Source organism: Lingula anatina, chromosome 6 (genome assembly GCF_051362555.1).
Source record: "Lingula anatina isolate TDL-2025a chromosome 6, LinAna3.0, whole genome shotgun sequence".
NCBI lineage: Eukaryota > Metazoa > Brachiopoda > Lingulata > Lingulida > Lingulidae > Lingula > Lingula anatina.
The window spans coordinates 2,147,793-2,174,594 of record NC_141772.1 but is presented as its reverse complement, the minus strand read 5'-3'; the positions used below and the strand labels follow the sequence as shown (position 1 = coordinate 2,174,594).

Sequence of the window (26,802 nt, the reverse complement as noted above, 5' to 3'; positions counted from 1 at the left end):
CTAGAATTTTTGTTCCACAAAACTTCAATTTTCAACAATAACTAAAAAATCCATCATTACCTTCAAGTCTAATGTCTGTATAAGCAATAATCAGAATTATGTGCAGATGAAAACTCAAAAAACGCTTAATTTTCATTCTACAGTTCCTTCAATAAATGTGTGTTAATGTGTGTTAACGGCTAATTATAAAAAGTTTCAAAATACTGAAACTACATAATATGTCAAACACGTGATCAATGACGTTGTATTTTAAATGTACAAAAGCAAGTTCTTTAACAACCATACATTCCACCCATCCAACTCGCACACACATCGTGATATACAAATTTACACTTTATTTTTCACAAAGACACTAAAATTTCATGAACAGCTGTATGTAAGTCAACAAATAAGCTATCTAAATCCTTAATAAAAACCCACCTTATTCATCGTTATACATGTACATTTTAGAACATAATATTTACACATACACTAAGACAATCACACGTGTGTGCATAATGTAAATATATGTGTATTGAAAAAATTTCACAATCAGCACACCATTTTATATACAAATAAGGATAATATGTTTATATAAGTGAGTCAAAATAAAATATCATAACCAAATTGTATGTCTTGATCTGTTAGTTACCGTTGTGATATGTACAGTTATTGAAAAAAACATAAATGTATCAATTATTTACAATTGTATCAAGTTTAATTATTCAAATTGCGACACAATGATTTTGAATCCACTATACCAGAAGTTGCTGTAGGCTGACTATAAGATACAATGTAACAATCATGTTTTCCATACTATTAGTGTCTGGGTAACATGCATAAATATTGAATTCTGAAATACTGGTAGACCAAGGCATGTTTTAGCATTGCTTGGTGATGAAAATATAAGAACTGTACTACAGCAGTCACACCTAGAAATAAACATCACTTCTGGCTTGTACCAGTTTATGTGGGCAAGATTTTCCTCTAACTTTTATAAGTTTAGGTCTCAATTTTTAGGTGTTTACATAGCAAGTAACTAGTCGTCCTCCTCCTTACTTTCACCAAACTATGAGCACTTTGCATTTAAGACTGGGGTCTGGCTTCGGGACAATCTCCTTAAGGTCATTACGGCTAAGATTCCAAGATGATACATGCTGGTAAGAGCTGACAATGGCTTCTGTCAGCTCACTGAGGCGGTCAACTCTGCTGAGGCCATTTAAAGACATGTCAATACCCATTCCAGTCTGCTCTGACACTGTACTGAGAGATTGTATCAATGCTATCAGTGGACTGGTGATACCGTGGAACTGACTCAATGCATTGTAACCGAATGAGAAGTTATTCAGCTTAGTGGTGTATATCACACCTTGACTCAGTTCACGCACGGCTTTACAGACATCCTGACACCTGTCATAGTATGTTGTATCTTCATCCCTAGGACATGTACACCTACTAGGCCCACACCGAGATCCTCCCTTGAATACAGAGTCCAGTTCCAGATGTTCCAGCCCTGGCACATGGCGAAGGTTCCTCCCCAGAAGTTGTACATCCACGGCACTAAGATGGGTACGATCGATACGTATATGAGTCAAATCATGGCTGATTTTAGGTATTGCGCCCAGTTGAGGAAGTGGGTCTCTTGATACCACTACATTAATGTACTTCAAGTATCTCATCTGTTGGATCACCTGGCAGTCTTGACTATTTATGTATACGACATCCAGATGTAACAGTTTTCCAGGGTTTGGTATAAATAATAGTGCTCCACTACAACCTGAGTCTATTTTAAGCGTTTGAAGGTTAGGAGCTTTTGACAAAACATGATTCAAGGTATTTGTGTAATCATCACAACTGTGAAATCTAGTCATCCAAAGTACCGCTTCTAGTTCCTCGAACATGTCACACTTTCTGAGTAAAGATAAAGGTTTGTGCTCTATTTCTTGTTTTCTGGTAGGTTTATCGTCTGGTAATTTTCTAACTAATTTGTCACGGTCAAGAATGACAGCAATCAAACCTTTGAGCATACCTAAATACATCTGAGGACTGGAGAATAAACTATCTAAACTGTTATACAAAACCTGCTGGAATCTGGGATCAGAGTGACGAAATGATTCAGGTATGTAAAGTACCCTGTGCCAGGAGATAAGCTCAAGGGGCAGCACTGTTTCTTGGGGACAGTGGGCATACCAGTGTTCTAGGAGGAGATCATTACACAACTGGATAACCCTGAGAAAATGACTGTTCCAGACAAAAGGTAGAAATATTTCTTCCTCAAATCCGCCTTGAAGAGATTTAGCTCTATGTAGCACTTTGCCAGTTGCACTCCTAGATAACCCACACACAAAGCGCAGCACAAAATCCATGTCGAAGAGTTTATCAGGGGTGTCTAAGTTTTCCAACAATTGATCTAAAATGTTATTCACCTTTTCGTCTAATGTCCCCGCCAGGTATTTTGCCGCAAAAAACTCCTGAATTGTTTTGTGTGGAAAAGTTACCTCGTGTTTAACATCAAGGTTACTGTGAACCTTACACTTGCTAAGTAGACCTAAACTGTACAATTCGTTGACATCTGGAATCGTCTGCAAGTCCTTTTCATCAAATATGAGACCCCCATCTGGTTTCACCAGTCCATCGTAAGCCAGCTTGCCAAGGCTGATAAATGTTTCTTCTTCAAGATTTTTAACGCATGCAGACTGTTCCATTTCAACCTGTGTCCTGATGCCGTATCTTCGTCTTAAAAGCAACTGTATTAGTTTCTTGTATAGAAGTGAATGTGAAGCTGGGAGTGAATCTGTCTGGGCATCACTTTCTTGATCTTCTTGCCACATAAGACAAATGAACAGGAGAAGTATTGGGATCTTCACCAAAGACATCAGCTTTTTTTCGTCTAGGTAACCTACGAGACCCTTCCCTATTGAACTCAATATAACCCTACGCTTATCATAGAATTGCCAACCTGACGGCACTGCCAAGTTCTTATCATATGTCTGTTTATCATTAAAGAATTTAGCAACATATTCAGCTATGTTGTCCTCTGTTAGCCCAGTGATTTCATACGCACCGTCCATTATTCGTCTGTTCATCAGTTCTCCTGCCTTCCATGGACGTGTTGTGATCACGGTGCACACATTCTGGTATCGTCTTCTGTAAATGATGTCTGTGATTTTTGTGGAAGTGTTGATATCATATTCATCATAACCATCAAAGACTAATAGAACATGGTCAGTGTCATAGTCTAGAGCTTGCATGACCTCATCTGTCACTGCTTTCCTATTTTCTGCAGCACAAGTGATTTGCGTTTCCATTGCTTCCTTCAGTGTTTGACCAGGCTGAATGCTGCGTAGATTTATTATAAAAACATGTTTATATCTTAAAAGGACTTCGTCACATTCTCCTAAACCCAGTGTGGCATTTGCCCAGTCTGTTGCCATCTTCTGTGTAAATGTGGTCTTGCCGATGCCTGCTTTTCCTCTTACCAATATTCTCTTTGGTTTCTTCCCAGGTTTGACATCTTCAAATATTGAGGTATAAGACGTGACTGGCTTGGAGCTGGTGCCTGTGTATTTTCTGTCTTCTTGTACCCATTGTAAATTAACATATGCCTCGTCTATGTGCACTGTGTCGTCGGGATCCCAGGGAAGGCGCTGTATCTGGCTCATGTGATCGATGTAGAAATTTGCTATTTGGTTTTTACTACTGGATTCAGTTGCCTTTTCTGTTAACAAATCTGCAAGTTCGTTTTTATGGTGTTTTCTCAACACCTTGACAAAGGTTCCAAATGCATGAGGACCACATTTTGGTAGAATGCGGAGAAATTCAAAAGCTTGTTCTTGTTCTGTTTTGTGAGTCATTACCTTTTCTGCATTACGTTCATTGAAGATTCCCCTGCCTACCATGTCCGGGATAATATCTTCAACTTGAAGATCTTTTATCAGCACGGGACCCATTTGTACCAACAGGTTTTTGTGTGTTGGACTCATTATAGGTGACTGAAAATCATGGGATACTAGATAAGTGTACAGTAAAATCGCAGATAAATAAGTCCTATATTTCAGCTAGAAGCACTATAGAGACTTCCATAAAGAGTGTAATTTAAAATGAAAAAAGGGGGGTTTGCTGGCTATAGTGATATTTTATTCCAGGTGAAAATGTCAGAAAATAAAACACAATTTTATAGCTTGTAATCTATGGTCGAATGACGTTATAAAAACGTGTGTACACAATTACACTTTTAAATTACAGTGGGGTTGAAATTAAAAGAATCTGATGAAGATTACCCTCTACCAAAAGGAAATATTTTTGTCACATACATGTATATTTGTCTAGCTTTGTACTATTCTCTTCTTTTTAATACAAGAACTTCCTTTATGCATATCACCGTACTATCTATGCTTTTTATAATGGATCACAAAGTAGACAGATATATAATGACGGTACCTGACACGTGGTATCTGGTTTGGTTGCATGGAGTGAATCGCCTGAAACGAAATATATTGTGTGTGAAAACACGATCCTCGCCGTTTTCTATAAAATATGTTATGCATAATTTACAAATACAGTACTTATATCATTTGTAAACATAATGTATTCAGTTCAGGTGAAATTATATTTTAGCTCGATGTGATTTTTTTAACTGATGGTCTGTTTGCCCACTGTGATTGGACAACTTTATTATTTGCAAAAATATCTATGTCTACAGGGTAAAACATTCTATAAGTACACGTAGGTCGGAGGAGAATGCTTTGAGAGCCCTGGGAGTCTCGCCTTGTTGTATAATAGATTTTTTCAAACAAACTGACTTTTTCACTCCTTGTATCCAGAAATTGTCAATTTTGAAAAATTTTCTGACACTCAAAAACTATACATTTTCTTTTTTTTTTTTGGCGGGGAGGGAGTAACCTTCATGTACTGGGGCGGGGGAGAGTGGCTGGAAGCCCCCGTGTGTCTCGCCTTTCTGTACAGTGAATCTGTTTGAATTAAATCTAGTTTGTCAACATCGATTTTGGTGACCAGAAATTAGTGTAGAATGGTTAGGTATTAGAAACCATAACTTATGTCAATCAGCAGTAGACATGATATTTCTCCATACATTTATACATCAGTTTTTGAACCTGGCATACACTGTAGTATAATATTACCTGGCTGTTTCCGACTATCTGATCTACCTTGATCCCTGTCATAAATCACCTGAACTTTTCCCTGAATGTCTGTAAACAAAACACAAATGCATTGTAGTTCTCAAACATAAGTGTGAGAATTCAGCTGAGGATTTTAAGAGTGTCGATCGTTTTTCATCTGCAGAATAGCCACTACTTTCAACTTATTAATTGTCTCACGAATTTTGTTAAGAAAAATACAAATATACCTTAAACTTAAATGTCGTTAGAGACGATTGACGATGCGCTGAAATTGCGCAAATCGTCAAATTACGTAACGACCGATCTACCTTAAAAAAATTCAATTTGAAGAAATAGTATACAGTTTTGTATAGTAACTGGAAATTGCAAGGAGAAGGAACAAGGAAAAATACATGACATGAACAGATACATGTTCCTATAGTAGATGGGACATACGGACACAGGCATGCTGAATGCTCCAGAGGTGTGAAGGAAACGAATGTTTATTATATGTTTATTATGTTAATTAATTATTTATTAATAATGTTAACCTCGTAATAATGTTTATAACATATAAGGGCATTATGTAATGAGAAGCAACATGTATGCATTACGTACCACCAAATATTCTCCTTAAGGAAAACCAATCTCCGAAGAAAAATACCATCAGTATAACCAACAGAAATAGAGTCACGGCTATTGTCACAACATCTGTTTCAATCGCCATGTTGAAATTCGTCTTCTGGTCGAAATCTGTTTTAACCCTGAAAAGACAAAATCTTTTCGTTTGAGTTTGCCTGTGAAAATTAAAACCAAATTAAGATACTAAACAGATGAAGTAAAAATAGCCTTAATTGAGTTGCTCTTTTGATGAAGACTGTTAATGATCTTGTTTTGTTTTGTTTTTTGTTTTTTTTGTTTTTTTTTTTTGTTTTTTTTCATCTCATTTTTATGCAACTGATGTTCTGCGGCATGACAAGACATCCTTTTAATTTGATTTTAAAGACCATAAAATAATTTAGATGGGAAATGATTAATTTTGAAACTTCATTCACTTTTAATGGTTATACTGCTGTAAAGTTAAATCAGTGGCTCAAGCCTTCACTTACTGCAAATGGCAAGTTAAGTAAAATCAAATAAGTTCAAACCTAACGAGTTATTGAACTCAAGTTAAATTTACTTACTCATGAGTCAACAAGGGTAGAAATTATATTCGTCCCAAGAAAAGATGGTCAATATCAAAGTCACATATAGTTTTATTATATTGGTTAATTAAACAATCGAAGTTTCTGCTACATGTACATAGTACAACACATTAAAACTGATATTTGGGTATGATCCAAATATGATGTAATTCAAATATTATTTTAGATTTGTAATTTAAAATAAGGCCCTTAGAAATAACGAAGTAATGAAAAATCAGGTGTGGCATACAAACAAACTGGCAGCTTGGCCAATTAACTTGGTCAATTAACTTGCCCATTATGCTGTTAAAAGTGCAAAGACTATATAGAATAGGCCCAGCCAGTGCGTAATAAACATGGGGTCTTGGCTTTTTATGCACAGGACTAGATTTGGTCCGGGCCTTTGACATATATATCAAGCGACAAGCTATTGTTTTGAAGACAAAGCGACACTTCGTCCTGTCAACCGACAAAGGGTTTAACGAACGAATATAGACAATTATTTTAAGGTTAAAATCTTAATAAAACAGGGAAGTGTGATCATAGACCCTAGCAATACAATAAGATGTGAAGAAAGCCGAACACGTGTGACCTTTAACAGCTAAAGTCGGCTTTCGAAGATCGATTTGACTTACACAAATTCACCGCGAATAAATCTGGTGTTACTCCCACCATGGGTCCTTTAAATAATTCTATTGTATTTTCGTTTTGCTTATTATATCTTCAACCTCTTCTGAGTACTCTCTCTCTCTCTCTCTCTCTCTCTCTCTCTCTCTCTCTCTCTCGTAATATCACAAAGGAAGGGAAATAAATAAAGTACTCACTTCGTTGAAACATTAACAGAGGTCAGTATCACCGATCTTTAGCAGGGAAATAAACTCTTAAGGCAAACGTGTTGATCCAGGTATGCATGTGCATACAATTGTGATTTGTCTGCTGACCTCACTGAGGTGATCTTTGAACGTGCACAGTTGATAAACATGTTTTAAATCCATTGCTCGTAACTAAAAATATACTTCATTATATTGTGCATGATACCCTGTACTAAATTAACAAGCATGGTTTGACGTGTTGTTATTTAAGCATAGTTATAGATACGCCGTTGGACCGCAGATGATTTAGCAGTATAGGCTTAAAAGTCAATATTCAATGAGGAGAATGGAGAGATACATGGCAGGTAGGTGAAATGCTTATGACATCTTACATTTAATCATTTTATTTTAAGATTGTATGAAATCTCTTATACACGTACCAGGGGATCTACATATAGCTAATTTTAACCCTCAAGAGACCAAGCTATTTTACTGACTGAAATGACCAAGTGGGGTCATCTATGACCCCATTATGCTCTATACAGGGATCCTTATTTTAAAAGGCTGTTGATGGTTTATCACACCTATACTACTCCTAGGATTTAAGACAAGTATTTTATAATGATCTAATGTAATAAGTATTCGGTAATAATACTTTTATTGCATTGAATAACCAAGCACAGATTTTAAGAACAACATTACACCGGTATTTAGACAGTCCTTGTCAGTTTCTACTTGAAGAAATATTTCTCTTTTTATTTGCCACACTAAATGAAAAAAGTACATTACAAAATTACTTTGAGTAAAAATATTTTCACCTATGTTGAGATAGCATCCTGCTAACTTCAATAAGAATAATTAGCTGACTTGCTGAGTAGGGAATACCCTAATGCTGGTAAGGAAGTCATAATACTTAGAACACATTCAATCAACCTACATGTATGTTACTACCACATCTTTGTATAAAACAAAATCCACACAAACAATTTGTTAATATATGTATAATATGATGTTGACAGAATTCTTTATATTTCCAAAATACCCGAAAATTGTAACCGTCAAAATGAGAGACCCAATTGTGAGAACACGTTCCAACAAAGCTACTGAAATTAGATTCAGCGATGCACTGTTAGTAACACTTCAAGCACAATCTTCACAAACCACTTATTTGTGCCTATGTTTTGGGCACACTGGCTGGTTGCATGAAGCACATGCATGTGACATTTCCCTGTCAGTGTTGCTTGGGCAAAACATTTGAATAAAATTTAAAAACTGATATTTAAAAGCCAATGCGTCTCTTTGGGGTCATAAATGACCCCACAAGAGTTTGTGATGTATACGCCATACTAATTGATTGATCCGTACAAAAAACTGTGAAAGTGTGAAGGATTAGTAGACTGACAAACTCATGCAAGGAAAGAAAATTCGAATAAAAAAATAAAGAGATGGCACATTAAATCATATGGCTGGGGTCGTAAATGACCCCACTCGGTCACTTGAGGGTTAAAGACCGAACTGAGCACCCCCCCCCCTTTCCTCCACACACACACACACACACACACACACACGCACACACACACACACGTCGACTGCCACAACCTACTTCTGCTATCAATATTTCTATATTTCTAATATATAGGTAATTGATATCTAATTTTATAATCCAATACCACAAGGCCCGTTGTCATCAGCAATGGGAAGTGCTAGAAATTGTCCTCTAGACTCTTAACATGTAAATAAAGTTGTATCACAAGCGATGAATACTTTATTCGTCTCTGATACTCCTATCCAGCGATTCAAAATTACATTATCTTCACTGATGCAAATATATATATATATATATATATATATATATATATATATATATATATATATATATATATATATATATATATATATATTTTTTTTTTTTTTTTTTTTTCAAACTACACTGTTTATGTAAAATGATTGCGATACAATACAAAATAAGGCTTACGTTTCGAGATACAGGGCTACTATTTCGTGGACATGGTGAATAAAGAAACGGGCGGATAAAATTGTACCTACTTTTTTTTATTATACCCGGTACTCACTTTAATATCAGTTTAAATAATTGTATCAATGGATCAAAGGCCGTGAAGTTGCTCCCTACTTGTGGCCTGTTTGCGACCAAATTTTGCGAAGAATTTCACGTGCCAGGCAAGTCCTTCTTACCAAATTCGAGTCAGCATACAGCCCGTAAGCACTAATGGAGGATACTGGACATGTCCAGAAACTGTTCGAATAATCTGTTAAAAGTCAAGCCGCAACTGTAACTTTTTCCCCTCGCACCGAGTTTGCAATGGGTTTGGAAGTGAGAAGATCAAAGATCTAAGATTCACATCGCAAGAAATGAAGGAGCAAGAGTCCCCTCCGTGTTGAGTGCGGCGAATGCCCAAACAACCTAGAATCGAACGTGCGGCGGGAGTGCGTCACAACTTGTGCATCACCCCAACGTCAGTAGTATAAAAGACGTGCTTCCTGCCGTCCTCCAGGTCCTCTTTGCGTGTTAAGTTAATTAACGTCTTTTAAACCCATCGCTCAAAATCATTATTTTTTGCATGATATTAAATCAAAATGCATGATTTTATAGGATATTGTTAACAATTAAACATACATACTTAATTATGGCCTGCGGTCGGCCTGCGGACTGTATAATTTAACCGTATAGGCTGAAATGTCTATATTCAAAGAGAAGAAAGGGGGCGTATGGCAGCTAGATGAAGTGCTGCTAACAGAATATAATTTATCATTTATCTTTAAATTGAATGAAAGACCAAATTTTTGTAATAAGGGACCTAAATGATTTTACCGCCAGAATAAGAGACCTAAATGATTTTACCACCACCAACCCCACCCCCACCCCCCACCCCCCATCTCGCCTGCGACTGACACACTCCACCAGCTACTGGTACTATCAAGGCAGTTGCGCACCCACTAGTTTAATAAGTTACGTATAACTTCAAAATTTTTACCTATCGACACAGCAGAATCAGCTGATGTTGTTAATAACCAGGACGGATCTAAAGTCTAGGTTGTACTTGTTTAATGTAGGTTATCTAAAGTTCTTCGAAATTGCCACCTGATCGAGGCTGCAAAATTAGGCTAAGGGTTAGAACCGAATATCATTTCAGGGTTAGAACTTAATATCATTTATAAAACAAAAAATAGTGTTATTCAGTTGTAACTGATTTAATGACATGGTAAACTTTACAGTGGATCAAGCTGGAGGGGACTGTTGCACAAGAGGGAGGTGAATGACAGTAGCGAAACAGTTATTAACCTTGCTATTTACATGCGGACGTAAGTCCTGAATATCGAAAACATCACCTGATTTTGCTGACTGATAGTTGTGAAGTATCGGTAATAGGTAACATATAAAACTAAGAGTAGCTGTACACAATTGCATTGATAGCAGAAGTAAAGTGTCTGCTTAATTGATATAATGATATGATACATTTTACATTGAATCAAGCTGGCGGGGAAGACAATAGCGAAACAATTATTAACCTTGATAATTACATGCGGACACACGGGTTTCCATCATACATAAAAGACAAATACAATCAAGACAATGAAATGATGACTGTTGTCTATTAAAGTTTAGGCCTACAACGGAAAACATAAGTAGAAAATGTAAATTTAATTGTTAAACGTCGTACACTGTATGTTTATATTTCACCCTACTTCTGCTACATGAATCAGCGCAGTTGTACACAGTGACACTTAGTTTAATAAGTTATCTATTACTCCAAAATTATCACGCAGCAAAATCAGGTGATGTTGTTAATAATCAGGACCTAAGTCTAGGCTGTACTAATAGGGGGCTTGTAATATCAGTAACAAACTGTAATTCGTGTAGGTGTCAGCTACGTGTCAGCTTTAAGTCTTATTAGTTTTGTCTTTTTTTGTTCAAAATAAACATACAAAAGATTGAAAAAAATACCACTCTTTGCATTTGCTGTAACCAAATAGATTTTAGGAATGTTACACAAAACAGATCGTTAATTCAAATGTATATGTTGACAGAGAAGAGAAGAAGGTTTTGTGATGGTAGTTAAGAGTAAGACCCATGCTGTGCCTCTAATACCTGTATATCAAGACAGCGAGAGAGGGAGAGGCTGGGGGAGAGAGGGAGAGGCTGGGGGAGAGAGGGGAGAGGCTGGGGGAGAGAGGGGCGAGGCTGGGGGAGAGAGGGGAGGGGCTGGGGGAGAGAGGGAGAGGCTGGGGGAGAGAGGGGAGGGGCTGGGGAGAGGGGGAGAGGCTGGGGGAGAGAGGGGAGGGGCTGGGGGAGAGAGGTAGAGGCTGGAGAAGAGAGGCAGAGGCTGGGGGAGAGAGGCAGAGGCTGGGGGAGAGAGGGAGGGGCTGGGGGAGAGAGGGAGAGGCTGGGGGAGAGAGGGGAGGGGCTGGGGGAGTGAGGGGAGGGGCGAGGGGGAGAGAGGGAGGGGCGAGGGGGTGAGAGGGGAAGGGCTGGGGGAGAGAGGGGAGGGGCTGGGGGAGAGAGAGGGGAGAGGGGAGAGGGGGAGGGGCTGGGGGAGAGAGGGGAGGGGCTGGGGGAGAGGGGGGGAGAGGGGAGGGGCTGGGGGAGAGAGGGAGAGGCTGGGGGAGAGAGGGGAGGGGCTGGGGGAGAGAGGGAGAGGCTGGGGGAGAGAGGGGAGGGGCTGGGGGAGAGAGGGGAGGGGCGAGAGGGAGAGAGGGGAGGGGCTGGGGGAGAGAGGGGAGGGGCGAGGGGGAGAGAGGGGAGGGGCTGGGGGAGAGAGAGGGGGAGGGGCGAGGGGGAGATAAAGGAGAGAGAAGGGGATGAGGGAAGCAAATACTTTTCAATCTTATTATTGGTTGAGAGAGCTGGAAAAAAGGGACAAATTAACACATAGGAAGCATTTAACTTTGAATTTACCATGTTGTTTACATGTACAAGACTGAGAAAGAGGTATAGTATATATGAGAGAGAGAGAGAGTTTGCAAATAGTAAGCCTCAAACTGTACCTCTAAGACATCAATCTATCTTCGGTCTTTTACAGTATTTCTTCAGAAAAGTTCATTAAAGTCTTCTACACTGAGCAGATAAAATACATCATTTGTATTCCATGCCCAATGAGTTCTTGCACAAAGACGTTTTGTCAGATTTTTCCATCATGAAGATGAGTCCTTTTACATTTTAAGTCTTCAAAAGTGACATTCATTAAGCTGCATTAAGATTTTCTTCTAATGGAGTAACAAATGGCGTCTCTCAAATGTTGTCAGGTGATGTTGACATTATGAGTCCTTATAAATATTTTTCGTGTCGGGTAGTCATCTGGTACTGAAGCTTCTTATTTCCAAAAAAACATTGCTTTCATCGCAAAATAGTCTCTACAATTGCCTTTGCAGCAAGTGATGTCCACTTTGATCTGTTCTTTTTCAAACTTTTCAATCATCAAAGTTCGATGACTTCAAACAATGTTTTGTATGTGTACAGCATCTCGACTCCACCTTCAAATGATGAGACTGCGCACAGAAGCTCCTTATATTATGGCGAATGATAACATGGGTGCTGACCTCTGACACAGGCTCTTATCTGAATAAATATTGCGGTGTATATGGATGACGCACTGACTATGAATCAGATAGAACGGACTGAAGCCGGGTGTTATCTATTTAATATCCACGATGTTAATTATTCCACCGAACTCGAAATAAAAACTAGACTTTTATGTGTATGACAGCTCTACATGTATGACGCACATAATTTTTTCTCCATAGAGTACAATTGATGTGATACATGTATACATGAAGAGCGCAGAAAGAGAGATTTTACTTTAAAAATAATGTCCAATTTAGGACATTTAGGTCGGACAGGTGATCTCGTAGTAATTAAGTCATCTGCTTTTGCTAGATGGAAGTTGGACTTAACTCTGGCGGTTCGACAAACAGAAACCACCTGTGACTGGACAATGCGTTGTGAACGTGGCCAGTTTTCATGTGATTTTTAGTCATAAGCATGTTCGGTTCACAGTGAATCTATTAAAAACAAACTTTGTGGTTATATTTCTTCTTTATTTATTATTTTATTCTTATATTTATTTATATACAGGAAATGCGGATTTATCACGTTTTTTTTCAAATGCCTCATACAAGTGTCATTAGGGATCAATTGTAAATTATATTGACAATACTTATAAAAATCAGGAACCATTATTTTTACTCCCAGGTATGACCACATATATACATTAAACCAAATCATTATTTACTTCGAGCTGTGACAATGCAATCAGCGTATTAAGGACTGCAAGGACGTTTGACTTGCCATGACTTGAAGATCACTGTAGCAAAGACATTGCCAATACATGTAATATTAATAAGATAAACAGAATGCTTCGATCAAAATGCAATGAAAATTATAACTATCATGTGTACTATCATTTTAAGTTCATATATCATGATGTGATTGTTGTTGGAAAATATGTGCCTCTGCATTGGTTTAATATATTTGTGATCATTGTACCATGAACATTTTAGTATCAATAAGTTCCGGCGGGAATCGGCGACGTTCACACCCTCCCTCTCTCGTTCCCCTGGGTGAGAATAACATCGGCCTCTTTGTTTTTCAGTGCGTTCACCTTACGCCTTTTCTACCTTTTTTTATACAAATAACACGGACCGTTATTGTATTCCTAGTGACAAGATAACATAAAAATCATTACTTAGAACTTCTTACTTATATACATGTAACAAGCCTTGGTGGATATTCTAAATAGGATTGAGTTTTCTAAATATATATAGCACACACATTTAAACAAGACCTTTTCTTTTAAAAGTCTTATTGTCCTCTGCAAAACTCCACGTGCGGTTGATATTCACATTGCGGTTCGAACACAATTATAATAGATTTTTAACAGGTGGGTGAGTAACATGTGGCATAAAACTTGATTTGTATAAGATAAGCTGGTTGTCCAAATTGGCTGAGTGAATAGTTTTTTTTACGCTCGTTTATATTTTAATATTATTCAATATAATTTAGACTAGCACGCTGGACTCAGACGCAAACGGTCCATCCTTTATCACAAAAAACGAAACAGATTCACTCAAGCCTATATTCACTGATTGGGAGGTCAATATAAGCTGATATTGATCTGCATGTGACACTCCCGACCAATCAGTGGGCGACAAAATTTGTGATCGTGTAATAATATTAAATCATTTATCACTCCCAGGTTGCAGTTCAAATTTAATGTCCTTTGTTTCGAAGCCAGTAATCTGTTAGAAATTGATTACATCTTGGACATAATAAGAGAAGGCCTTTCCTTTTTTATGTCCAAGCCCCCAATAAGTGCATGTAATCTTGGACATAAAAAGGAATTGGGGATGACCACCATGAGGGGGTGGACTTGTGTCTTAATTAACCAATCAGTTTTTAAGGTATGGGATGGGCAGTTTTATTGATAACGTTTAGTATAAAAATCTTTAAACTAAAATCTAGGAGAAGACGAGAGAGAGAGAGAGAGAGAGAGAGAGAGAGAGATTATGCTTGTACCACGAAACTTTAAGTGTAGCAAAATATATTCTGTTGAAGTTGCAACATGAAGTCGTTTCATTATTTTTAGTGTGAAGAATTTAAGACATGGAACCTGGGGATCTCTGTAGCAGTATTACAGATAGCGTTATCCAAAGATGTGAGCCCATTGTGCCCAACCCCTGGGGTTTTATTATAGAGAGTCATTTAATGTAATTTGGGTCCCCACAACTGGTTTCTTATTAAAGCACTTTTATTTTAGATGCAAATACTCCAAGCTCCCCGCAAACGCTGCGCTCTTTGCTCAGCAGAAGTGCCTCCCGGCCTGCCCCTAGCGGACGCACTGTGAACTGTGGGATCATGTGTTTAAGGAAACATTACATATTGTTGTTTTTTCTGATGGTAATGGATAACTGTGTACATTTTTGTTGACTTCGCTGGGGGCTGCCATTTTTGTTTGTCTTTCATCTGAACTAAAATATTTAAATGTTAACAAGAAAATATATTGTAACTTTGTATATTTCACAGTAATTACAAAAGTGTTTGTTAAGGGGCCCGCACACGGTGAGCATTTGGCGCGCGCCACTTGCGCTGCGCCAGAAGCTCGCGCTCCTCAGCTCCCCGCAAACGATGCGCTCTTTGCTCAGCAGAGATGCCTCCCGGCCTGCCCCTATCGGACGCACCGCGAACTGTAGGATCATGTGATTAAGGAAACATTACATATTTATTTTTTTTTTCTGAAAGTAATGACAAATGGTGACCACGTTAATCAATCAGACTACCTATAACTGAGTACATTTTTGTTTACTTCACCGGGGGCTGCCATTTTTGTGTGTTTCCGGCTACCAGCACATGCACATTGTTGGCATGGGGTGAGCAATCGGCGCTTGCACCCCGCACACGCTGAGACATTTGCCTCAAGAGACCCAAAAAATCAAACACGTGAGAAATTTTGCTCAGCCGCGCGAGAGGCAAAAATCTCACCAAAATACCCCCGCACACGATGAGAAAACGGCGCAGCGCAAGTGGCGCGCGCCAGACGCTCACCGTGTGCGGGCCCCTTACATAACAACATTTACTGTTAAAATTTTAATAACTCGCAATTTATTTATTCCTAATAGCACTACTACAACACGTGGGATCATTTATGATCTTTCATGACAAAAATATAGGAAATTATTATAAGACATCTTATGTTAGTCTTCACAACTAGAATTTTTGTTCCACAAAATTTCAATATTCAAAAATAACTAAAAACCCTATAATTACCTTCAAGTTAAGTACCTGTATAAGCAATAATCAGAATTATGTGCAGATTGAAACCCATAAAAACGCTTAGTTTTAATTCTACAGTTTCTTCAAGAAATGTGTCTTAATGCGTGTTTACGGCTAATTATAAGAAAAGTTTAAAAATACTGAACCTACATAATATGCCAAACACATGATCGATGACGTTGTATTTTAAATGTACAAAAAGCAAGTTATTTAATGTCCATACATTCCACCAATCCAACTTGCACACACATAGTGATATACTGATTTACACTTTATTTTTCAAAAAGACACTAAAATTTCATGAACAGCTCTAAGTCAAGTCAACAAAAAAGCTATCTAATTTTTAAATAAAAATCCACCTTATTCACCGATATACATGTACATTTTAGTACACAATATTTACACATACACTTAGCCACTGCACGTGTGTGTATGTGTAGTGAAAAAAAAAAAAGAAACAAACAAATCATTAGATGAAATACAGTACTACAATCAGTACACCATTTCATATCCAAATGAGGCTATATGTTTATACATGTATAAATGAGTCAAAATATAATATCATAACCAACATGTGTCTTGACATGTAATGGCCCATAGCAATATGTACAGATGGTTATTGAAGGGAAAAACAATGTATCAATTATTTACAATTGTATCAATTTTATATTTACACTATGATTTGGAATGCACTTTACCAGTAGATGTTGAAGACTGACAATAAGATACAATGTAACAGGTATAATGTAACAGCTGATTAAGAGTACACTATCAGTGTCTGGGTAACACGGATAAATATTGAATACTGAAACACTGGTAGACCAAGGCATGCTTTAGCATTGCTCGGTGATGCAAATATCAGAACTGTACTACAGCAGTCACATCTAGAAATAAACTTCATTTTTCATATGTGAACGAGACTTAACACGTATGTTCAGGTTTCCAATTAGAAACTTTATGCTTCAAAAAAAAATGTGGCACTTGACAATTAAGACTGTCGTCTGGCTTTGGGAGTCTCTTTTCAAGGCCATTACCCCAAAGGTTCCAAGATGATACATGCTGGTAAGAGCTGACAATGGCTTCTATCAGCTCACTGAGGCGGTCAACACTGCCCAGGTTATTACAGGTCATGTCAATCCCCATTCCAGTCTGCTCTGACACTGTACTGAGAGATTGTATCAATGCTATCAGTGGACTGGTGATACCGTGGTACCGACCCAAGTAATTGCCACTGAATGAGAAGTTTGTAAGTTTAGTGGTGTATATCACACCTTGGCTCAGTTCACTCACGGCTTCACAGACATCCTGACATCTGTCATAGTCTGTCGTATCTTCACCCCTAGGGCATGTACACCTGCTAGGCCCACACTCAGAGCTCCCCTTGAATACCCAGTTCAGTCGCAGATGTTCTAGCCCTGGCACATGGTGAAGGTTCCTCCCCAGAATATGTACACCCACGGCACTAAGAGGGGTATTTCTAATATTTATGTGAGTCAAATCATGACTGGTATTAGGTATTTCCCCCAGTTGAGGAAGTGGGGCTCTTGGCATTATTGATTCTTCACCGAAATCCTTAGTTACACGAATGTACTCCAAGTGTACCATCTGTTGGATCACCTGCCAGTCTTGACGATTTATCTCACTGACATACAGATGTAACAGTTTTCCAGGGTTTGGTATTGATGATAGACCTAGTACTCCACTACAATCTATGACTATTTCAAGTGATTGAAGATTAGGAGCTTTTGATAAAACATGATTCAAGGTATATGTGCAATCATCAAAACTGTCAGATCTAGCCTCCCAAAGAACCGCTGCTAGTTCCTCGAACATGTCACACTTTCTGAGTAAAGATAAAAGTTTGTGCTCTATTTCTTGTCTTCTGGTAAGTATATCGTCTGGTATTTCTGTAACTAACATGTGGCTGTCAAGACTGACAGCAATCAAACCTTTGAGCATACCAGAGTATATCTGAGGACTGGCCAATAAACTGTCTACACTGTCATACAAAACCTGCTAGAATCTGGGATCAGAGTGATAAAATGATCCAGGTATGCAAAGCACCGTGTGGCAGGAGATAAGCTCAGGGGGCAGCACTGTTTCCTGGGGACAGTGGGCATACCAGTGTTCTAGAAGGAGATAATTACACAACTGGCTATAACTTCTATATACGCGACTGAGCAAAAAAAGCTCAGGGAAATGGGAATACCCCGTTCTAATAGCTTCAATGCTTTGTCTCACAAGTAGGGATTTCGTTTTATGTAGCACGTGGACAGTTGCTCTCCTAGATAACCCACACAAAAAGCGCAGCACATAGCTCATGTCATAGAGTTTGTCAGTGGTGTCTAAGTTTTCCAATAACTTATCGAAAATGTTACTATCATTTTGGTCTAATTTCCTCGCTAGGTATTTTGCCGCAAAAAACTCCTGAATTGTTTTGTGTGGAAAAGTTACCTCGTATTTTACATCAAGGTTACTGTGAACCTTACACTTGCTAAGTAGACCTAAACTGTACAATTCGTTGACATCTGAAATTGTCTGCAGGTCCTTTTCATCAAATATGAGACCCCCATCTGGTTTCACCAGCCCATCGTAAGCCAGCTTGCCAAGGCTGATAAATGTTTGTTCTTCAAGTTTTTGAACACATGCGGACTGTTCCAATTCATCCTGTGTCCTGAAGCCGTACCTTCGTCTTAAAAGCAACTGTATTAGTTTCTTGTATAGCAGTGTGTATGAAGCTGGGAGTGAATCTGTCCGAGCATCACTTTCTTGATCTTCTTGCCACATAAGACAAATGAACAGTAGAATTATTGGGATCTTCACCAAAGACATCAGCTCTTTGTCGTGTATGTAGCCTACGAGACCCTTCCCTATTGAACAAAATACATCCCAAACACCATAACAGTATACTGACCTCAGGTACTCATCATATTTCTGTTTATCACTAAAGAATTTAGCAACATATTCAGCTATGTTGTCCTTTGTTAGCCCAGTGATTTTATACGCACCGTCCATTATTCGTCTGTTCATCAGTTCTTCTGCCTTCCACGTACGTGTTGTGATGACGGTGCACACATCCTGGTATCGTCTTCGGTAAATGATGTCTGTGATTTCTGTGGAAGTGTTGATATCATATTCATCATAACCATCAAAGACCAACAGAACATGGTCACTGTCATAGTCTAGAGCTTGCATGATTTCATCTGTCACTGCTTTTCTATTTTCAGCAGGACATGTGATTTGCGTTTCCATTGCTTCCTTCAGTGTTTGACCAGGCTGAATGCTGCGTAGATTTATTATTAAAACATGTTTATATTTCAAAAGGACTTCATCACATTCTCCTAAACCCAGTGTGGCATTTGCCCAGTCTGTTGCCATCTTCTGTGTAAATGTGGTTTTGCCGATGCCTGCTTTTCCTCTTACCAATATTCTCTTTGGTGTCTTACCTTGTTTGGTATCTAATATTGATGTATAGCTCTCGATTGGATCAGAACTGGTACCTGCTGGTTTCCTTTCTTCTTGTACCCACTGCAGGTTAACATAGACGTCATCTAAGTGCATTGTGTCGTCAGGGTCCCAGGGAAGACGCTGTATTTGACTCATGTAGTTTATGTAGTAAGACGCTATTTGGTTTTTACTACTGCAAGCAGTCGCTTTTTCTTCTAACAAATCTGCAAGTTCTTTCTTATTGTGTTTTCTCAACACTTCAACAAATGTTTCAAATGCACGAGGACCACATTTTGGTAGAATACGAAGAAATTCAAAAGCTTTATCATTTTCTGTTTCTTTAGCCTTTACCTTTTCTGCATTGTCTTTACTAAATATGTTCGTGGCTACCATGTCCCGAATGATGTTCTCAACTTGGAGATTATCTACAAACATGTGTCTCATTTTCACCAAAAGGTTTTTGTGTGTTGGTCTCATTATAGGTGCCTGGAAAATGGGGAATAAATCCAAAGTTTATTTAGATTACATTAGATATTATAACGTGGTATAACCAATAATTACATTGCCTCATATTCTACTTTTATTGTCAGCATTATCTGGCTGAAATATCAATTGATTAGTGCGTGCAGTATTAAAATAATCACGCAGGGTCTGTAGACATACAGCCCCTCACACTACAAACTGTCCCTACAAGAATGATGTGGTTTCTTCTTCAGACAACAGCTAATATTGAGATAGGTTTTACCTCCAATATTACCTCCAAACAGTCCCTACATTTATATATATTACATGGACATGGAAGATTAGGAACGGTTGACATCTTGATATTCAAACATTTATGAAATTATTAAGTAGTTATAACAAGATGTTGAGCACAATGTAGAGCGACATATATTACATGTACAGTACATTACCTGATAGCAGGTATCTGGCTTCCTTGTTTTAAGTTTGGTGCCTGCAAAGAAACATATTTTATATGAAAAACGGTATCGTCAATGTTATAAGTAAATATTTTTCCAGTCTTACTTATAATCTAGATGGGGACAAAAATAACATGATTGCTGTTAACAATGTAATTCACACTAGTAATTATTCATGTAATTATAGGACATTCTAAGCTCAGTCTATTTAACTAAATTGACCAAGCCACCATAAACTAAAGGGCGTCGAGGTTCAATGTTTCACAGAGTCTTCCTGTACTCACAATGCATGAAATATATAAGATTTATTTATATAAATATCTTTTATTAACAATATTTGTACTGTATAATACAAACATTTCTTAAGATAGTAAGAAAAAGGTGCATAGAACATATTTTTCTCGTTGGTTCCTAGTTTCGTAGAATATAGAGTCTAAAAGGACTCGTGTATCGTTTTTGAAGCCAATGTAAAATTATGTGGTGAATATTTAATGCAATGATGGTGAATATTTTATAGTCATGATATATCCTAAAGTGATCACACACACACACACATACACACGTTCACAAAAACACACGTTCATATGCACAAACATACGGACACACGCACGTTCACAACAGGCACACATACACATTCACGCACACGTGCAGATACACACACCAAACACACACACAAACACGCATTATAAAACTGTACCTGAACTGGCTCCCACATCCACACTGGTAGAAAAAAATACTATAACTATTGACCACACCCTTAGTATATGAAAAGAAAAGTTCGTAATTTAAAATAACAAAATTCGATATTGCTAATTCATCTGCTTTGACAGTTTGTCGTTTATCAAAGTAAAATAATAACTAAATAAAAACTTACGTTTTGCATGATGTTTTGAGAATTGTGGGTTATGGTCTCCAATCTGGCGTTTTCCTTGAAAACAAAAAAGTAAATGCATTTGTTTTCTTGGTGAATACATCGTGCAAACACGAATTCTATATGTGAAATACAAATGATATTTATATATAAATGTTGTACAATATTTAAATATATTTTGAAACTAACACTGCACTTCCCCCACCCTTTTCTAAAAATTAAAAAAAATCCCGAATAATAATATTGGAACATACGTAGGCCTATATAATAGGGCCATGTGAAAAGAACATCATATTTAATCCCATCTTCTCTTGACTGCTATTAAGAATTTATAAAAAACATTAAGGTTTGTGGATAATTTATCTTAATTCACCGTATAGAAGTATATATATTGATGCACTTTGAAAGATCTACATTATAGTTGTTAAATTTAACAACTATAATGTAGATCTTTCAAGGAGCATCAGTATACATGTATATATACTTCTATGGATAATTTATCGTAACGTAAAAATGAGCATACACAATTTAAATATTTCTAAATATCCGGGTCTTACCACGTCTACTCCTCCGTTCTGAGTTTCCAGATCTTTGGCCAGTTGCGGAAGTTGAGGGTGCTGGAGAATCTTTGTCAGACAGAGTAGAAGATTTACTTTGAGATCCTGATTTGGATGGAAATATTGTTAACAAGTTATGTTTGCATATCTGTACATCGGTATCAGTATTACAGAAACCATGTTTTGATAAACAATCTGGCACAGATACAATGAGCATACAATATATATTTTCAATTTTCTAAATCTTACCACTTTTAGCCCTCTGCTTGTGGTGACGTCCAGGTTTTTGGCTACTTGTGGAAGTTGAGGGTACTGGAGAACCTTCGCTGTCGGACAGGGAAGAAGATCTCCTTCGAGAACCTGATTTGGAGGGAAATATAAACGTGTTATACATGTGCATATATACTGTAATATCACAAGGATAGATACAATTAATTGCTTCCTGGAACAGATGAAATAAAATGGGTGACGATCAAGAAGTCATGAAATATATAAATAATTGACATGGTCATCAAAATCACAGCAGCAAAGGTGTCAAATGGACAAACATATAATTTGCAATACTGATTGACATGAAAAAATGGCCATAGACGAGTCACAGTGACAGTACTTCATAAGAGATTGGCCAAACGTAGGCTCACCAGCGAATACACACTAGTAGTGCTGAGTACATGTATGTAGTAGAAACAAGGATCTCTGAATGATGAAGCAATTACTAAACGCCTTATGGCTTAGAAGGAATCAACACCGTATGTATGATCCTTTCTTACAATTTGACTGATGGACCAGTGGACGTATTTAAAGGTAGTTTGATAAGTTGTCTTTGATCTATTTTATTTCCTGATTCTTTTAGATAGTGTAGAATTAAACATTATCCTGTCAAGAGATAATGCTGTCCCATAAAAAATACACTGGAGGGCGTCGAGGAATGCTGCAGTTCAAGTGTTCACAGACTTAAAGCAATAATAACTCTTCCTTTGAGATTAAAAATTCATCAAGAAATACATTGTAAACAACGCCTGGAAATATATTCTATTGCATTTTCCCACTAAAACGACTGTTATTGTAGTAAAACTAAAATCTGTGCTTGTCACTTGGGCTTTCGATGCCTTTCTTCACGGTCGACAAGTGCATCCGTTGCCAATGACATTTAGGTGTCACGCGGATTCTCGCGTTCATTCGAGACCAAAATAACATTGGCGGGAAACCTTCAGACGTAAGTTGCGAGTTTTTGTACAGTGCGTCGGATAACGAAAAGCCCAGAATTGCACACATTGTAGATATAAATGCATTTTGGGCAATAAGACGAATATATCTTATAAATCTTTTAATATAGATATATAGTGTCGTTGTTGTCTGCTTTTCCCGCGGTTTTAAGTAGGTCACCAGAAACTATCGCTCGATATCGCGTGACTGCCATGTTAGAGAGAGGGCTCCGTCAGATAAAATCTCTTAAGAGATTTCAACAAAAAACCGTACGTTTAGGAAAAAAAACCTGGTTTAACTTTGAATGCAGGAATGGGGTCGTTGACCATTGGTAAGTACGGGAAAATTGCCGTTTTTTACAGGAAAATCGTATTTTTGGCCAAATCGAATCTTGAGTTATTATGACTTTAAGTTTCCTGTACTTACAATACACGAAATAAATTAGATATATTACCTCCGCCAAGGAGGTTATGTCTTCACAGGACTGTCTTACTGTCTGTCTTTCTGTCTGTTTGTCATCAATATAACTCAGAAAGTTATGGGCCGATTTTGATGAAATTTTCAGGGTAGGTCAGAAATGGGTTAACTTAGAAGTGATTAGTTTTTGGTGGTGATCAACAATCAATCAATAATAAAAAAAAACTAAGTTATGGACCGATTTTGATGAAATTTTCAGGAGTGGGCCGAGGAACAGATGAATAGTTTTTGGCGGTGATCCGGATAAAAAATCAATCAATAATCAATGATAAAAAATATCGGAAATTTAGGGGTGAAACGGCATTGGATGGAGACTTTGCTGCCTTGGCAGAGATCTGCGCTCTTTGAGTACTTTTCAAGCTTATATACATATATTTTATTTACAATATTTGCACTGTATAATACAAACAAGTTTAAAGATAGTAAGAAAAGGTGCATAGAACATAAATGTCTCATTGGTTTCTAGTATAATATAATATACATTTAAAGGACTCGTGTGGTAATTTGGATCATTATCACAGTCGTATTGAAGGGGGACACTTCATTACAAGTACATCTTAAGCCTAGGTCACAACCAGCGGTACGGGCTCTTGCGGGCTGTTTGCGTCCAAATTTTGCGCAGATTTCACGTCCCACGCAAGTCCTTACGAAATTTCAAGTTCGCAGACAGCCCGTTAGCACGTACGGAAGACGTTGGACATGTCCAAAAGATTCTACGGATAGCCTGCGAACAGCGAGGTCGCAAGCGTAACTTGCTTCCCTCGCACGGAGTTAGCAAGAGAGACCCGTGTTGTACAAGACGCACAATGCAAGCAATAAAGGAGCAAGTGCCCTTTTGCGTGTTGAGTAAGGTGCACGTCCTCACAACTAACAAACAATGTCGAGAGCACACCGGGAATGCGTCGCACGTGCGTCACCCCCACGCCTTGTGTATAAAAGGCGTGATCACGACGCACGCTCGTGTCTTTACAATGAACGTCGACTGTGTTACGCGTACAACAATTTTCAAAAATTTCAAATATTTGCTCAGTTTAGTTTCTAATATGCCTCCAAAAGGCAAGGGAAAGAAGCTTCCATAGTAGAAAAAAAGGGAGGAGGAAGAAGAAAGAATAGAAGAACAGGAAGCAAAACTGGCGTGTGAGGCAAGTGTGAAGCAAGTGTGAAGCAAAACTGACGCAAAAGAGTACTAATTTCGCCGTGCGTTGCATTCCCTTCGTAAGTGGTGAGAGATAAATGAATACAATAAATGAGTACAATTTCCACGGCCATCGCTCCTTGCAATTAGCGTCACTGCTTGAAGGGAAATATCATGTGGCCCTTGCAATTTGCAAGGTAGACTTTCCTCTACCTCTACGAACCCCACGACCTCCACTGCACCCAAAATTGGTAGAGGACCTACGGTCCTAAAATCCGTGCGTCCAGTTATGACCGAGGCTTAAAACTGTGCCTGCACTGTCTCCCACATCAACATTGATAAAAATACTGTGATTACTGACCACTTAAATAACAAATGTGATATTGCTGATTCATCTGATTTAAATTGTCACTTTGTTGTTTATCAGAGTAAAATATAACTTACGTTTTGCAGGATGCTTTGAGAATTGTGGGTCTCCAATCCGGCGTTTTCCTGGAAAATAAAATAAGAAATGCATATAAGTTTGTTTTCTTGGTGAATACATCCTGCAAACATTCAAATTCTATATTGAAGAAACAAATTATATTTATATACAAATGTTGTACAATATTTAAATATATTTTGATACTACCACTGTAGTTTCCACTATGTTATTGTAACAACGTACATGTATTAAAAATTAAAAATATTTATAATTAGTGATTTATTGCATCATTACATCACACCCCCTCAACCCACAAAAAGTTCAACTATTGTAATAATTATGTTTAAACATACCTAGACCTAGGGTCATGTGAAAAGAAAACCATATTTAAAACCTAAGTGATATTTACATGTATATAAAAATGATGTACAATATTTAAATATATTTTGCAACTACCACTGTACTTCCCCCACCCTTTACTACCAAATAAATAAAATGCTGAATAATAATATTTGAACATACGTAGACTTTTTATACGTCAAAATAAACTGTTAATTACAAAGTAAAATTAATAAACATCATTTCTGAAAAAAAGAGAACGCTCCAATCATATGACCAACTCCCTTTGAATAAGGGTGAAACTTAAATCATGCCTTATACCTTTTACTTTTTATCACCATTGCACAAGAGGCGACGACATGCAAAGCTACTAGAAATTTTTGGGTTGCATAATGTTTTCGTCTTCTCATATGTCTATTGAAGTGTGTTATAGTAGAAATTAAGTGCATCATTTCTTCCAGTTTGACTGGTGAATGCATTAAGTGGATGCTGTAATATTTCACTGATACGTCAGGTCTATGTCCTTATCCATTAAGGCAATGCAGTAACAAACATAGTCATGTTATGAAATAATACTGTTCTTACATCAAAAATAAACCTGGGGTTTGTGTTGAAAACTATTTTCGATTTTCTTGAACAGTTATCAACACCATTTTAAATCTCAACAGTAAGCAGTGCATTCTGGTGCCAATTGATCTCCTTGAAAGGTCATACCTGATTTTATCAGTAAATACGAGAGATGAAGTCTTCGTCAGTTGAAACAGTAATTAGAGGCTCATATCTCTTAAAAAATGAACTAATAATAGATGCTGGTGACGTATTGTATTTCATAACATTGTCGTCACCCATATAATCTATATCACTTCCTTACGGAGTTACGTCACAAATCGATCACAATATCTTGCATCAATAAGCAAAGCAGTTAAACTGAGGACAAATGAGGACAGAGCTTGAAAGAAGAAGTTCGTGGGTTGGTGAAGAAAACCACAAAAGGGACGTTTTGCCCTGGAACTTTTTTATTTGATTGCACTAATATTTAGATAAGTATTCTACATTTAAAACGGAGGAAAGCTGTTTTGACCAGTTTGGACCTTGGAAACGTATTGATATCCTTTAACATAGAAGCAGAAGGGTGCCAGAACAGGCTGTCTGGTGGAAGCTTAATCTATCACCTGCATTATATTCAGTTACATATCTTATAACCAAAATGGAAGGTTTTCTTATCATAACTTATAAAAGAACTGAATCTTCAGTTGTATCACACTATATATGAAAGCACCTCAAATAACTTTATATTGAGTGTAACAAAGTTATTTATTAAGCCACTTGCGATTGAAATATCACAAAAAAAATAAATAAATAAAAAAAAACATAATGTCAATTAGCAGTGGATTAGAAACATCTCTGTACATAAATGTATCAGGTGTCTTATGCCTGGAGTTTATTACTGCATATTTACCTGAAAATTTTCGTTGTTCTTGTGTATCTGGCAACCTGTCACAAATCACCTTAAGTGTTTCATGAATGCCTGTAAACAAAAAAACAC

At 37.6% G+C, this 26,802-nt stretch overlaps 4 protein-coding genes across 6 annotated transcripts in view; 1 reads left to right on the top strand and 3 right to left on the bottom strand.

The window, feature by feature from the left end:
• LOC106174744 (prestin) overlaps positions 1-26,802 on the top strand; it is an 88,851-nt gene that overhangs the window by 43,920 nt on the left and 18,129 nt on the right. The gene's annotated exons all lie outside the window — the stretch shown is intronic.
• On the bottom strand, positions 1,041-3,929 carry LOC147760989 (NLR family CARD domain-containing protein 4-like). The gene has a single exon (XM_087015042.1). It carries the CDS (start codon positions 3,927-3,929, stop codon positions 1,041-1,043), a length of 2,889 nt encoding a protein of 962 aa, XP_086871168.1.
• Positions 17,875-20,338, bottom strand: LOC147760988 (NLR family CARD domain-containing protein 4-like). The gene is made up of 3 exons (XM_087015041.1): positions 20,242-20,338; positions 18,335-19,813; positions 17,875-18,009 (listed from the first exon to the last, which is right to left on the bottom strand). Exons 2-3 carry the CDS (start codon positions 19,802-19,804, stop codon positions 17,875-17,877), a joined length of 1,605 nt encoding a protein of 534 aa, XP_086871167.1. The 5' UTR covers positions 19,805-19,813; positions 20,242-20,338.
• Positions 19,997-26,802, bottom strand: part of LOC147760986 (uncharacterized) — a 49,093-nt gene continuing 42,287 nt past the window's right edge. Inside the window, exons 3-9 of the mRNA XM_087015040.1 lie at positions 26,705-26,784; positions 24,938-25,055; positions 21,925-22,035; positions 21,676-21,780; positions 21,122-21,175; positions 20,242-20,282; positions 19,997-20,014 (exon numbers count right to left, since the gene is read on the bottom strand). Coding sequence (XP_086871166.1) covers positions 19,997-20,014; positions 20,242-20,282; positions 21,122-21,175; positions 21,676-21,780; positions 21,925-22,035; positions 24,938-25,055; positions 26,705-26,784 — 527 coding nt within the window. The remainder of the gene's footprint in view (positions 20,015-20,241; positions 20,283-21,121; positions 21,176-21,675; positions 21,781-21,924; positions 22,036-24,937; positions 25,056-26,704; positions 26,785-26,802) is intronic.

Bases quoted from the DNA above. Each gene is read 5' to 3' on its own strand.
- LOC147760989 (XM_087015042.1), bottom strand. From the start codon at position 3,929: ATGGGTCCCGTGCTGATAAAAGATCTTCAAGTTGAAGATATTATCCCG.
- LOC147760988 (XM_087015041.1), bottom strand. From the start codon at position 19,804: ATGAGACCAACACACAAAAACCTTTTGGTGAAAATGAGACACATGTTT. The intron at 18,010-18,334 runs GTAACTTTTCCA...ATCTCCTTCTAG, and splicing joins ACCTTGATGTAAAATACGAG to AACACTGGTATGCCCACTGT.